At 40.6% G+C, this 14,680-nt stretch overlaps 1 protein-coding gene across 14 annotated transcripts in view; it reads left to right on the plus strand.

Annotated features, from left to right (window-relative positions):
* The first annotated feature begins 549 nt into the window (after positions 1 to 549).
* The window catches only part of PLEKHA5 (pleckstrin homology domain containing A5), a 240,820-nt gene continuing 226,689 nt past the window's right edge, over positions 550 to 14,680 (plus strand). For 4 of the 14 annotated variants that reach the window (XM_037738475.1, XM_037738486.1, XM_037738481.1 and 1 more), the window contains exons 1-3: positions 573 to 770; positions 934 to 1,013; positions 3,253 to 3,310. In XM_037738475.1, coding sequence (XP_037594403.1) covers positions 679 to 770; positions 934 to 1,013; positions 3,253 to 3,310 — 230 coding nt within the window. In that variant the 5' untranslated portion in view covers positions 573 to 678. Of the gene's footprint in view, positions 771 to 933; positions 1,014 to 3,252; positions 3,311 to 14,680 lie in introns of all 14 variants that reach the window. The other 10 variants (XR_005200282.1, XM_037738507.1, XM_037738472.1 and 7 more) reach the window with 7 other exon arrangements.

Consider the following 14,680-nt stretch of genomic DNA (forward strand, 5'->3'; position numbering starts at 1 on the left):
TTTTGTCAAGTCTAAATCCACTCGTATTTCGTGGGGCCCGTATGTAGTTCAACCTTTGATATCTGGCGCACAACAAACAAACAGGAAAAGCCTTTCGTGTTCTGTAATAAAAACAGCTTTCCATTTTAAAACGATAAATATATTTGAAAAATCAGTTGGCTCTCCAACAGCTCTTACAAAACAAAGCTCAGACGCTGTGTTTTTGTCGTTTGGAAGAGAGAAGTCCGGGGCGCGGGGATGACTCGCTCCCTTTGAATCGCGCCCTGGGATGGCAAGCCTTCGGGCGAAGCCCTGGGGGCAGAACGCGGTTTTTTTTTTTTTTAATCGATCCCGGAACCTTAGGGCGGCGGAGGGGGCGGGCAGGCGGGAGGGGCCAGAGGGAGGGGTCTAGCCGTGGGGCGCGGCGTCGCGCGCCCATCCCCCGAGCGCGCGGCGGGGCGGCAGTCCGGCGGCCGCGGGGATGCGGAGGGGCGGCGACGGGGGCCGGACCCTGCCCGGGCGGCGGGGAGGGCGCCGCCCGAGGGGGTAGGGCGCGCACGGGGGCGCGCCGGGCCGGAGAGGCGCGCTCCGGCCGCGCTCGCTCCGCGCTCCCTTCGCTTCCTTCGCTCGCTCGTTCCCTCCTCCCTCGGCAGCCGCGGCGGCAGCAGAAGGCGGCGGCGGCGGCGGCTGGGGATAGACATGGCGGCGGATCTGAACCTGGAGTGGATCTGCTCCCTGCCCCGGTCCTGGACTTACGGGATCACCAGGGGCGGCCGAGTCTTCTTCATCAAGTAAAGAGCCGGGAACGGCGCGGGGGCCCCACGGGGGCGGGAGGGCAGGGGGCGGGCGGCTGGCGAGACTGCGGAGAGCCCGGGTCTGTGCCCCTGCAGCCCCTCGGCTCGTCCCCGCGTCCCCTCTCACGCTCGGTGTCTGCCCCTTCTCTCACCCCTGCAGCGAGGAGGCCAAGAGCACCACCTGGCTGCACCCCGTCACCGGCGAGGCCGTGGTCACCGGACACCGGCGGCAGAGCACAGGTAACGCCGGGCCCAAGTGGAGTTGGGCTCCGCCTGGAGGAGGCGGCAGAGCCTGGGCCGCCCGGCTCCCGGCCACCTGCCCCAAGCCGCGGGCCCCGGGAGGCGGCGAGGCGGGGCGGGGCTGGGCGGGGAGGCGGCCGCAGGTAGAGGGGCCGCGGGGGCTCTTCCGCTGGGAGTTCTCTCGAGTCTCCCGGCGTCTCTTTCTCCTCAGCCTTTCATCAGCACTTGGAGACGGCGCCCTCTTCCTGCGCCCTCTCCCCCATCCCAACCTAAACTACCCCCGCGCCCCAGAGTGGCGACGCTCCCCTACCTGAAACCTGGACTCCTCTGAGTTTTTCCTCCGCGGACTCTCCTCACCCCCGGGTGACCCCCTGCTGCAGTCTTGGCCCCCAGCAACCTTTAGGAAGTCCTTACCCACTCTCCTTAAAGCCCCTGACCCTGCTCGCCAGCCGGGATAACATAACCACATCCTCCCCCTCCTCCCGGGAGCGCTGCCTCCTGTCGTGCAGCTTCCGCCTCCTCCTAGGTGGGAGTTGTGGGTAGGTGGATGATGAAGGAGGAGGAGAGGAGTTCGGGGGTGCTGTGATGGTCTCTGACGGGGAACGGCTTGGGAAACGCATGGCGCGTTCCCTCCTGCCACAGTAGGAGCAGCCGGAGCCGGAGGAGGCAGGCGTTCGCAGCCTCTGTAGCTGGCGATCCTGATTCAAAGTCCCCAGCAGCCGCATGGAGATTGCACAGACTGCCTGGAGGCGGTGGGCGTGCGAGGGGGTGTCCCGTGTGTGGGCACACAGGCCCGGTTTGGAGGGGGTCCATGGGGAAGCGGCTCTGTCGGGTGGCTTTGGGAGCTTGTTTGAATGCTTAAGTGTGAGTGGCGCTGGAAAAAAGGCTCATCGTAGTTTCTGTGCTGGTCTGGGTTTCTTTTGTCATTCTTTGTTTACATTCGCAAAACTTGTTTGTCTTTGAAATGTAACATGTGTTCTCTTACCGGCCTGCCTCTACTCCTGGTGATTGGAAAGGCAGAGAGCAGTTTGGGTCCAAGGCGAGGCCAGTTTCAGCAGTCCTCAGAGCTGGCCTCTGGGGTGCATTCTCTCCGACTCTGACATTCCCTGAATCTGTTAGTTGCCAGGATATTGAACAAACCTGCCTCTCTGTTAAAAATGCTGGAGTTCACTGAAGTGACTAATGTCTCCAAATTTGCAAAAAGGTGGAGGAGGAAAGAAAAGGCTGGTGTAGCAAGCATGATGAGGTTACATTTTTAAGGCATTTCTGACTAATACACCATCATGTTTCTCAATTCCCCGGTGCGGGCTTTTGCTTCAATATACCTTTCTGGTGTTTTACATGCATATTCCAACTTTGATGACCTCTTTGCTTTTATGGGTAATAACAGATTGATTTCATAAAAGAGGGTATGGTATTTAAGTTAGTTAGGTTAATTAAACTATGGAGTTATGTGTGATACAAATATTTGTCCTAGTTACCCCCACAGATTTGATAACGTGCCACAGAAAAATTTTTCTATCTTACGTGATTTCATATTTTTTTTTCCTGGTTTGGTTTACTTTGCTTGGACTCTATGGTTTTGTATACATATCAGTTGTTTTTCTTTCCACAAGGTATTTTGATGAAATCCAAACAACTTGTCATTAATAAGTCATATGTAACACATAATAATACCATTATTCACCTGAATCATTCCCAGCGTTACTACCTGAAACTTAACGTCTCGTAGTCAAATTTTTAGAAACACACACGGAAATATTCCATGACATTTCTTTTCACTAATTAAGTACCTAGGAAGTTCTCCCTTCTCTTCAGTGACACTTCCTAGATGAATTCATTTGTGTAGCTGAAAATACGGTCTTAAGTAGACACCATATACCCAAGAAGAGGGAGGCGTTGCCTGTTATACACAGTTTTGGTTTTTTGCTAGTCATTCATGGGTGTTTCACCCAGGATTAGGAGGCTTCCCTTTGCTTTCTTGGGTGCCAGAACATAGTTCCTCTCCACCCTAATACGTTACAGTGTGTACTGAGGTCAGATCATCTCTAATATTGTGGATACTTTTCTGGTGTCTTTAAATTTGAATTGCCATTTTTCAAAAAATGATATCTGCTATTGTACTGTCAACACTTTTTTTTGTTAGAAATCTACTTAATCATGAAAATGAATAAAATGGATTGAGACTTATTTTGCTATCATTGAAGTAATACTAATTGTAATATATGTATTGTTTTAGATTTGCCTACTGGCTGGGAAGAAGCATATACCTTTGAAGGTGCAAGATACTATATAAAGTGAGTTTTTTGACTTTCATTTTTTTTCCTTCGTAATTAGAGTGCTGTGATTACTCCTCAATTGAATAGTTGTGTTCCCAGTCGTTATCTTGATTTCCTAAAGTTGATCATATAATATTGACTGTATTTTTTACTTAGTATAGTGTTGGAATTTTGAGAGAAAAAATGGCACTCTTAGTTTTCTAATGTTATTTGCCTGGAATATTCATTGATTGACCGATTTGGAAATTAGATCATTTATAGATCATTTATGGCCACTTTTAAAAATAATTGTTTCTTTTTTTCTCTCTCTCTCTTTTGGAATAGTCCAGCTTCATCAGAATATGACCACAATTACCAACTTTTTTTTTTAATTTTTGGTGCTTCTGTGTATATTCCTGGGTAATTGAGGATTATAGTCTTTGGTCACTAGCTATGCGGTACTTAAAGTTTTGGTATTTGATTCTTTTTGCTAAAAGATAACAAACAAAAAAATCTTTGAGTTATGTGACAATCTTTTTTTTTTTTTTTTAATGAACCTTGTTCATATGTATTTTCACCAAGGCTATTAATAGGTAGCAAAAGTGATGTAGAGCTAAGCACATTTTGATAACAATGATGGTCAAGGAGTAAAAATAGAGATAATTATTGAATATTTCATGAGCATGTATTGGAGCATTGTTTGTATTTTTGCTTCAGTTTATTTAAATATTTCTAAGTCAGGATATTTTATTGATACGTTTGTTTGATAAAGGCTTTAGTAGAGCTTGAGAGAAAAGATGACCAGTCAGTTCCAACCTTAAAAACAGTTCTTTGGAAAATTGAACTAATTTCTGTTCAAACTTAATAACTTAGTACAACTTGGAGATGATTACAAAGCTGGAGGTCAACATCATGTAGAAAAATTTTAATCCCCTAAGGGAAAAATATAGGTGGTTCTTTTTATTTTTATATTAGAAACTATTTACCTAAGCGCTTGTTTTTATTATTTAACATTTTTTGTTGTTTAATTTTGATAAACTGAGATGTGAAAGAGAATACTGAAATGCCAAATTTGGTTAAGACTTCAGTAGTTGGGGAGGAAGGCAGCAAACCACACTGCCATGTGTGTACCTATGCAACAATCTTGCATGTTCTTTACATGTACCCCCAAAACCTAAAATGCAATTTTCTATATATATATATATATATATATGTGTATATATATGTGTGTATATATATATGTGTATATATATGTGTGTATATATATATATGCATATATATATGTATATACATATATATATGTATAAAAGACTTCAGTAGTTTATTAACAATAACAGACACCTAGCTAAAGTTACCTTTATTTCATTAAGCCTAGAAAGTTATTTTTTTCTATGACATTTTTAAGATCATGTTATACTTCCAGTAATTTATAATTACCTGTATGGTTCTTTATTCTTTTGGAAAGATGCTTATATAAAATGTCAAAGGCTTTTTATAGGTATTAGGAATGCTTGCTTTTGGATGTAGAAATAGAAAAAGCAGAAGATACAGGAATGGAATAGTTCAATGGTATGGTCCTCTGAATATTTTTTGGTGAAATATTTTATTTGGAGATTATACCATACGTTATTAGTTGTCCCAAAAAAATACTTGAGTGAAATGAAGTCATCTAATAGTTTTTTATTGGTTATTTTTATCCTAAATTAAAGTGAACTTGTATTGCCACAAAAAGGGATGCTGCCTTTTTGTCAGTGTAATAGTATGGTACTTATGAAGAAAACAGTTTTTTCATTTGGGGTTATTTATTCAATGTAATTTTTTGACTACTGTACATTAAGCCTAGCTCATCTTATAAAAATAGAGGTAACATTTCAATTTTCAATAACATTTTAATTTCTTTGCCTGCATTCTTGGATGAATGTTTATTTGACAGTACAAAATCTTCTCTGTGTGGGCCGAGTATGTATGTTTTAATTTAGAACTAAGCTGTTAAGAAGACACTGAGTGAGTTTCTTTTGTTTTACGAGCCATTTTGATTAGATTTTCTTTTATGTTTACTTAAACAAATAAGAATTTTATTCGAGTGCCATGTCTAATGCCTTAAGTAGGTTTCTCTGGAAAAATAAGACAATATTAAGAAAGCTGTAATAATTTTACTTTAACTATAAAGACATTTTTAAACTTGCAGGTTTTAATCATTTTGGTATTCATAGACACCCAGTAATTGTGTCCAAAAGTAGCAATAAGTAATTTATAATATTATGAAAGTAATTTCTCCTAAAATTGAGCATAGTGTAGCATGTCACTCATTAAACTTTAAAAAAAATTAAACATTGATGAATATATGATGTACTGAATGTTAGGTGCTACTGCTTTATCTTTCTGGGTTATGTCAGAAGACTAATTTCTTTTAAGATTAGTTAAATCCCTAATGTAGGCTGTAATTGCCTAGAAACTTTTTACTTGTTTGCATTGTTGTGAGCAATTAGGGATGTTTTATCATTCTAATAGGATAGGGGTACTACTTTTATCTTAAACTTTACAATTTGGAGTACCTTCACATACATTATTCATTCATGATGTAGTCAGAATTACTACTTCCTTTGTCACACACATAATAAAACAGCAGAAACATGCCTTAGGAGCTTATAGTTTGCAAAGACAGCAGGATGAGAAACCCCAGGAACATAAACTATATTTAGAATATTAGAGTGGAGGAAAAGATAGGAGTCTGAAGTAGGAATGTGATTAATGTTGGTGGCTATAGTTTTTCACTGTTGTTTCTTTCTCAGATGAAGAAAGCTGGTTATTTATCAACTTTTATGTAAAGGAGGTTACAAGGTTATCGGGGTAGATTTTTGTTCACATGGGAAGTAGAAAGATAGGAAGGCCAATAAAAGACATGACAGCCCTTTTACTGTTCCCAGTCCTGTGTTCTGGAACGTTCTCACAAGAAGGGCGACCTAAAGAATTTGAGTTGTTTCTACTTCCATTCTGAAGTGAAGCACATGGAACTCTCAAATTATTCCTCTCCTGAACAAATGTTGGTTGGTGTTAAAATTGGCAGGTTACCAGAAAGAATTTATCTTTGGATTGTATTTTGATATTGACAGTTGTATCTCTGTAGGTGGTAAGAGAAGGGAGGGCATTGTAGTGGGGAAGTCATAGGACACTGAACTGTGGTCTTGACCTTCTTAACGACACTGTAGCTCAGTCTTCACATCTTTAAATGAGGCTACCTGGAAAAGGGAACCTCTAAATTCCATTTCTAAATTTCTTTGAATTTTATACTGTTTTGGGATTTGTAATATTCTGGAAAACAAGGAACTCACAGTCCTAAGAAGAGATGATGTGGGAAATATGGAAAGCTAGCTTTTCTTGTAAGACAGAGTCTGTTCTGTCTCCCAGACTGGAGTGCAGTGGCATGATCTCGGTTTACTGCAGTCTCTGCCTCCCGGGTTCAAGGAGTTGAAGCCATTCTCCTGCCTCACCCTCCCGAATAGCTGGGACTACAGGCATGCACCACCATGCCCAGCTAATTTTTTGTGTTAGCCAGGATGGTCTCTATCTCCAGACCTCGTGATCCACCCACCTCTGCCTCCCAAAGTGCTGGGATTACAGGTGGTGTGAGCCACCTCACCTTGCCAGAAAGCTAGCTTTTCTATCCTGCTTAACTGTTTATCCTCTCTCTTTAAGATTTGAATAGACAACCACAGATAAGTCTGAAGTATGTAGTACCAGAGTTATGTGTACTTTCTTTTGCTGCTTTTTGCGCTTACGTTTCCTTGTAAAATGTTTGTATACATATCTTGTAGACAGATGGTATTGCTAATATCAGCAAAGGACTTGATCAGAATAAGAGTTGTATAGGTTTGCGTTAGATAATCTGTTTATTTTATATAATTTAAAATCGGTTTTTTAATACAGGTTTGCAGCTAGATAACAAAATATGTAATATATGGGAATGTATTTTCCTTTACATCCATTTGGCCAAAAAAAAAAAAAAAAAGGTAAAATATGAAAAATCTTATTTATTTATTTTTTTGAGAAGGGTCTCACTCTGTCGCCAGGTTGGAGTGCAGTGGCTGCATCATGAAACACTGCAGCCTTGACCTCCTGGGCTTAAGTGACCCTCCCACTTCAGCCTCACGAGTGGCTGGGACCACAAGTTTGTGCTACCATGCCTGGCTAATTTTATCTATTTATTTATTTTGTTAGTTAGTTAGTTTTAGAGACAGGGTTTCCCTATGTTACCCAGCCTGATTTTGAACTTCTGCCTTGGTCCCCCAAAATGTTGGGATTACAGAAATGAGCCATGGTGCCCGGCCAAAAATCTTTATGTTTAAATATATTTAATACTTTTTTTCTGAGTAAAGTAATTTTTCTATGTACCCTAAGCTAGCCAGCTTCTTAATTATATTACTGTGTGTTTGTGTGTGTAAATACATACACAGAGTTTGAGTTTGATTATTGAATTTCCGTATTGTTTTTATAGTTTAATTCATGCTATTTATCTTTATGAAGAATGCTGAAAATTAACATGAGTGAATTTTATAACTTATAAAGTGTGACTTTAAGTATTCCTTATTCTTACTAGAAACAAATAACTTAGCCCATAAAGCACAGAAGAAAACCTTATACATTTGACTTATAAAGCTTTCTGCTTACTCCTTGAAAATTCTGCTTAATGATTCTATAATGACAGGTCATGGTAGCTTACTATGGATGTGTCATTCATTATTCCTTTTTGATTCAAAGCTTTAAGCTGGTTAACTTAGAGTGCCAAGCAAATCTTAAGGCTCTTTGAATAGTAAGAAACTTTGTTCTGATTATTTAAAGGTCATTGCAATACTGGGGATCAAAACAAATTTGCAGGGTATAAAATAGTATGCAAATTTTGTGAGGTTATGTTTTCATACTGCTTTTTTTTAACTTCTATGTTGGAAAATTGAATTTTTTCTTAAATATGCACATAGAGAATGAGGTTTTGTTTCAATATCTGCAATAGCTGGATCTAATGTATGCTAATTCCAAACTTACCACAAGTTGGGTTGCAAGTGTGGAGGAAAATCTGTTGCTTCAGATTTTCACAATTCAAAATATGAATGAAGATGGGTAATCTAACATAACTGCTGTAAAGACATTAGAATATATTAACTATATATTTGATATTTAAAGTAGCTTTATACCGTACTTTTTTTTTTTTTTGAGACGGAATTTTGCTCTTGTTGTCCAGGCCGGAGTGCAATAGCGTGATCTCAGCCCACTACAACCTCCGCCTCCTGGGTTCAAGCAATTCTCCTGCCTCAGCCTCCCAAGTAGCTGGTTTTTCACGTGCCCGCCACCATGCCCGGCTTATTTTTTGTATTTTTAGTAGAGACAAGGTTTCACTATTTTGGCCAGGCTGGTCACGAATTCCTGACCTCAAGTGGTCCACCAGCCTTGGCCTCCCAAAGTACTGGGATTACCACCGCACCTGGCCAAAAACTGTTCTATACTTACTATAATATTATAACCAAATTTTGATTACTAGAGCCACATAATGCTTTAGAACACTTCGTGGGCATTATATTCATTTTTCATTTTTATAACAAAAGCGTTTTGGACTGTTAGTATGTGATTCCTTACATGTATAAAGCATTTTACGCTAATTCATTAGGTACAAAACAACTACAAACTATGATCTCAGCTTTCAAGGAGTTTGTAGTATAGTGATAAATATGCAGTGCATTAAAACAGGGAGATGGTGTGGGGAACATAGACTTATTTAGTGCTAGGCACTTCAGCATAGCAGTAAACTCATAGTCCTCACAATAGCCTTTTTGTTGTTATTGTCTTTTTCAAGTTGGGGTGCTAGGACTTCCAGCCACAGTGGTCTTTGTTGTGGAATTCTTTTACCCTTATTTTTAGCACCAGGACCACTGTTCAGAGCCAGGTTTGTGCAATGTCCTCCTTGTATTTCCTGTGATATAGTATAACGCCTGGCATCTAGTCAGCCTCTAAATAAGTGGTATCCATGATGATGATACTGCTGCCTTCTAGTTATTTAAGGAGTTAATAAAGATCTTAAATTGATTTACGATTTAAGTGGAGAAAGAAGAGTCCCCACAACTCAAATGGTTGTATTTTAAGAACACTTTCTGGATTTGTCAAGGGATTTTTCCTTCCCTAATCTGGATAGACCCCTTCATTTCTTCTTCTTCTCAAAGCTGGCTTATGTTTAGGAAGGGGTAGGAAGTGAACAAGACCAAAAAGACAAAAAGTATTGGAAGAGTTGAAGAGTCAATGGCTCAGAGACAGGGCCTTACATAGAACCTGTCTGTCCTGTACAAGATGGAGTTTTTTCATTTGTTAGCGGATACTCTTTTCTTGTGATCTTTTCATTTTTTAGAATAACAGATAAATGTAAGATGAGGTTAAGGGTGAAAAGTTACGTGTATACGTGTATGTGTAAGAGTTAATGGTGTAAAAAAATGATACTAGGCCGGGCGCAGTGGCTCATACCTGTAATCCCAGCACTTTGGGAGGCGGGGTTGACAGATCACTTGAGGTCAGGAGTTTGAGATCATCCTGGCCAACATGGTGAAACCCAGTCTCTACTAAAAATACAAAAATTAGCTGGGTGTGGTGGCCGGCGCTTATGGTCCCAGCTAAATCGGGAGGCGGAGGTTGCAGTGAGCTGAGATCACACCACTGCACTCCAGCCTGGGCGACAGAGCAAGACTCCATCTCAAAAAAAAAAAAAAAAAAGAAAAATGATACTAATTTTCTGTCAGTTTGAGTCATGAGAATTCAGAGGAGGAAGAGGCAGCCTAGGCTGGGCTGCCCTGGAAAGACTTGAAGAGGTGGGAGTTGAGCTAGGCCTGAGGGTATGGATGGGATTCAGATGGGTTGATAAGACTGGCGGATACATTCATGGGGGTGGGAACACGGATTATATGTGTAATCAGTAATGCTAACTATGCTCGTTAGTGATGTTTCTGTAGAAAATGCTAGGATGATGGGAGGTGAGTCTAGGAATGCTGTTTGGAACCATACTGTGTCTGGGCTTTGAATGTCAGGCCGAGGTTTTTATTTTCTGGGCAAGCCCTTGCAGTGTTTTTTAGTATAGCATTAATTATACAAAATGAAGGTTTTTAGGGAGATTTTAATATAGGCAGCATGGATTGAACACGAGCAAACTGGGAATCAAGACCATTTCTGAGTCTGTTGCCATAATGGGGTAGTCACTTGAACCAAGTTTGTGGCAGCAGGAATGGAAGAGGCCGTTGATCAAAGATATTAAAGAGGAGTTGACGGGCCTTAGGAGTCTTGCTGAGCAAGGAGGCTGACAGAAAAAAAAAGAGGTCAAAAGCTACTCAAAGCCTTTGTATCTGAGTGGCTGCAAGAATGATGATGAGACCCTTGACCGGAATAAAGAAGTGGATGTGGGAGGGAGAGCCCTACAAAAATGATGGTTTGGTTTTTGAGCTGCTTGAGAGGACATAGCATTTTAGGTGGCTAAAATCAGACTTTCACAAAGGACCCCAACATTATCTTCTTACTCCCCTCATAACAAACAAACACAACCCACTCCCCTGTCCTATCTCAGCTACCTAAATGACTCTCTGCCTATTTATAATAGATTCAGGCTGGGAATTTCATATTCATCCATCTAATTATTCATTAACAAATGCTTACTGTGTGTCAAGTACTTTAAGCCTTATGAATGAAACAGACATGGACACTATTTTTAAGGACTTTATAGTTGAATTAGTGGGGGAGCCCATAATAAAATAATCATACAAATATATAAGATAGACTGTGATAAATGCTACGAAGGATACCTAATGTTTTGACTACGTATATTGAAAGGCCTTAGCCCAATGTGGGAGTTACTGAGAGGGGCCTTTGTTGTAGTTAAGCTCTGAACCCTTGCATAGTGGATCAGAATAGAGCAGTGTAAAGTCTCTGGAAAGGTGAAGAATACATAGCCTTCTGGTCTTGAGATTGGACCACAACCTGAGTGAAATCATTGCCATATCTAAAGAAAGACTTGGGATGGAGTTGGTATGGTATGGCAATTTAGCAAAAGGAGAAAGCTGCTGCAGAAGTTGCTCGTTATCATCCAATAGAGAATGTAAACAAGGTCATCCAATCAGTCATTCTATTCTTTCAGTTCACTTGAATACATTTTGAACTCATAATTATGTGCCTTAGTGATTAGGTTATATCAGTAAATGAAATAAACTAAAAAATTCTGCTCTTCTGGGGAGTGGGATGATGAGGGAGAGAATGTCAGACAAAGTAAACAATAAATAAGTAAATTTTATGGTATATTAGACTACATAAATCCTCTAAGGAAAAAATCTACTTTTTAAGTCTACTTTGGTTTCAAGAAAAGGAAATACTGTGCTACTGAAGTCTATACTATCGTTAATAGTATGGAAGAAGTGAAGCAGACTAAATCTTAAAGTACTGAAATCAGTGGGTCTGGTAGAAACCCAGAAGAAATAAAGTGGTCCTCATGAGGTACAGATGATAAGACATTTCAAAGCCACTGGGGAAACATCTTGGTCATTAAGGAGGAGTGTCCTCTGAAATACTTAGGAATTAATTCTCTGAAGTGACTAGTAAGCCACCCATGCCCAAGAGAATCTTTTGAACTATTAGTTCGCTGAAGGCAGAGATAGTCTTATACAGTAGCCATCTTTATGTTTCCAGTGCCTGGTACGTAATAGGTGTTTAAAACGAAGCCCTAGAACAAATGGTAAGAAAAGCCTCTTTTCCTAAATCGGAACATCCCAGGGCATTTCTTCTCTTCTCATTTGTCATCTAAGTCAGAACTTTTATTGTTGTACATGTCAGTGACCCAAAGCCAACTAGTATAAGCAAAAAGGAAACTTTTCTTTTGGAAACAGATCTCACTCTGTTGCCCAGGCTGGAGTGCAATGATTCAATCTTGGCTCACTGCAACCCCTGCCTCCTGGGTTCAAGTGATTCTCCTGCATCCACCTCAAGTAGCTGGGGTTGCACATGCCCGTCACCACGCCCGGCTAATTTTTTTTGTATTTTTAGTAGAGATGGGAGTTTCACTGTGTTGGCTAGGCTGGTCTCAAACTCCTGACCTCAGGTGATCCACCTGCCTCAGCCACTGCATCCAGCCAGGAAACTATTTTCACACTAATTTCAAGACTGACACAAATGAATTCTTCAACGCTTTGCCTCACCTGCTTCCCGCCCGCCCCTCACCCCACCCCCTGCTAACAGAAAGCTTCTCTTTAACCAGGAAAATGGTTACCTGCACCCCCAAATTATACCCTTTTAGCTTTTGAACTTAAAATGTAAGTTTTCTTCTCTAGCTGCAAATAAAAATATCTTGGACAGGACTTTTGACTACCTTGGATCACATGCCTGTTCCTAGAGTAGACACTGGTCCACTAGTCTTCAGTCATTGTCTGTCCTTAGCTAGAGCCAAGGCATTAATATTGGCAACCCATCCAGAAACATATAATTAGAGAGGAAGGCCCAGTTCATGCATGGAAGTCAAGACGTGAAAGACTAAAAGCCCAGAGATCTTCTTATAATATAGTGCAAAATGCCTAAAGGCTAGGAATACCGTGAACCCGACCATCTGTAAACTTCTGAGAAAATAAGTAATGGTACCAGTGATCTTCAAGGAAGGTTTTTGCCTTGTGTTGCAGAAGGAATAGTGAAGTTATTCAGGATGGCTCAGGCCAGGAACAGGGAGGATGAAGAGAAAGTGCTGAATTTTGAGGAAGAATGAGTAGAAGCCAATCCTAGATTGGCTGTCCTGAGGCAAGTGAATTTGAAGAAACCAATTTAGCACAAGTGGCAGTAGAACTTCACTATGGTAGAAACCTCACCCTGCTAGGTGAGGCCAGGGATTCTCTCTGGTGCCTCTGAAGTTACTGACTACTTGAAGAGTAATTCCCAGTGTCAGTGCTTGAGTAATGCTGCCAATGGTTATTTGCTGTAGATGCTGTTTACATGGGGAGTGGTTTTTGTTCCCTATCCCTTCCAAATAATTTGGATTCCTTACATATATTGTTTCTTTGGGTAGACATGCTCTAAAACAATTTGACTCTGAGGTGAAAATTCCAACTTTTACTAAAGTGGTTGAAGTTGCGTATCATTAAATGTTAAGGCCAGGTGTAGTTGCTCACGCCTGTAATCCTTACACTTTGGGAGGCCAAGCCAGGAGGATTCTTTGAAGCCAAGAGTTCAAAACCAGCCTGGGTAACACAGTGTGACACCCCACCCCCCCAACCATCTCTACAAAAAAAAAAAAAATTTTTTTTTTAATTAGCTGGTCATGGTGGTATACTCCTGTAGTCCTAGTTCCTCCAGAGGCTGAGGCAGCAGGATTGCTTGAGCCCAGGAATTGAAAGCTGAGGTGGGCTATGATCATGCCCCTGCACTCCAGCCTGGGCAACTGAGACCCCATCTCTAAAAAAAAATTGTTTAAAAGCTGTTCAATCCAAAATATAAAACCCAGTAAAATAGGACAGTATAACAAAATTTTGAAAAGAAATAAGGAACTCCTTGCCTAATTTTCACAATACAAAGAAATGATATAGGGAAAGGAACATGTTAAAATTAGTGTGAATTTTTTCTCTGGAAAATTCGTCTGTATTTATTTTGAAAAAATGATTCTGTTCTATCACAACATAGATGTATTCTGATAACGATAGCTTTTTAGGATATATATGTAAGGTGTACATGTTTTGATATACATAATGAAATGGTTACAGTAGTCAAGCAAATTAACATATACACCTATAATCTACTCAATCAATAAATTCCCAGTATACAATGCATTACCTCAGTCCTCTGCTGTAGTCACTAAATTTATCTTATATAACTGCAACTCTGTACCCATACCCACTTTGATCTACATATTCCCATCCTGCCTTATTTCTACTCTGTTTTTATGTATTTTACTTAAAAAAAAATTTTAGCTCCCACATGTAAGATCATGCAATATTTTTCTTTCTGTGTCTAATTTATTTCACTTAGCATAGAGTCCCCCAGTTCTATCTATGTTGTCACAAAAGGCAAGGTCTCATTTTTGAATAAGAATATGATGAATAATATTCCATCATATTTTCTTTATCCATTCATCTCTTGATGGACATGTAGGTTATTTCCTTACTTTCGCTATTGTCAGTAATGCTGCAGTGAACATGGGAGCATGTTGGATATATACCTAGTAATGGGATTGCTGGGTCAAATGGAATTTCTATTTCTAGGTCCTTGAGGAATCGCCACACTGTCTTCCACAAAGGTTGAACTAATTTACACTCCCACCAACAGTGTAAAAGTGTTCCTATTTCTCCACATCCTCTCCAGCATCTGTTGTCTCCAGATTTTTGAATGATCGCCATTCTAACTGGCGTGAGATGGTAT

Source organism: Cebus imitator, unplaced genomic scaffold, assembly GCF_001604975.1.
Source record: "Cebus imitator isolate Cc_AM_T3 unplaced genomic scaffold, Cebus_imitator-1.0 Scaffold2, whole genome shotgun sequence".
In the NCBI taxonomy this organism is placed as follows: domain Eukaryota; kingdom Metazoa; phylum Chordata; class Mammalia; order Primates; family Cebidae; genus Cebus; species Cebus imitator.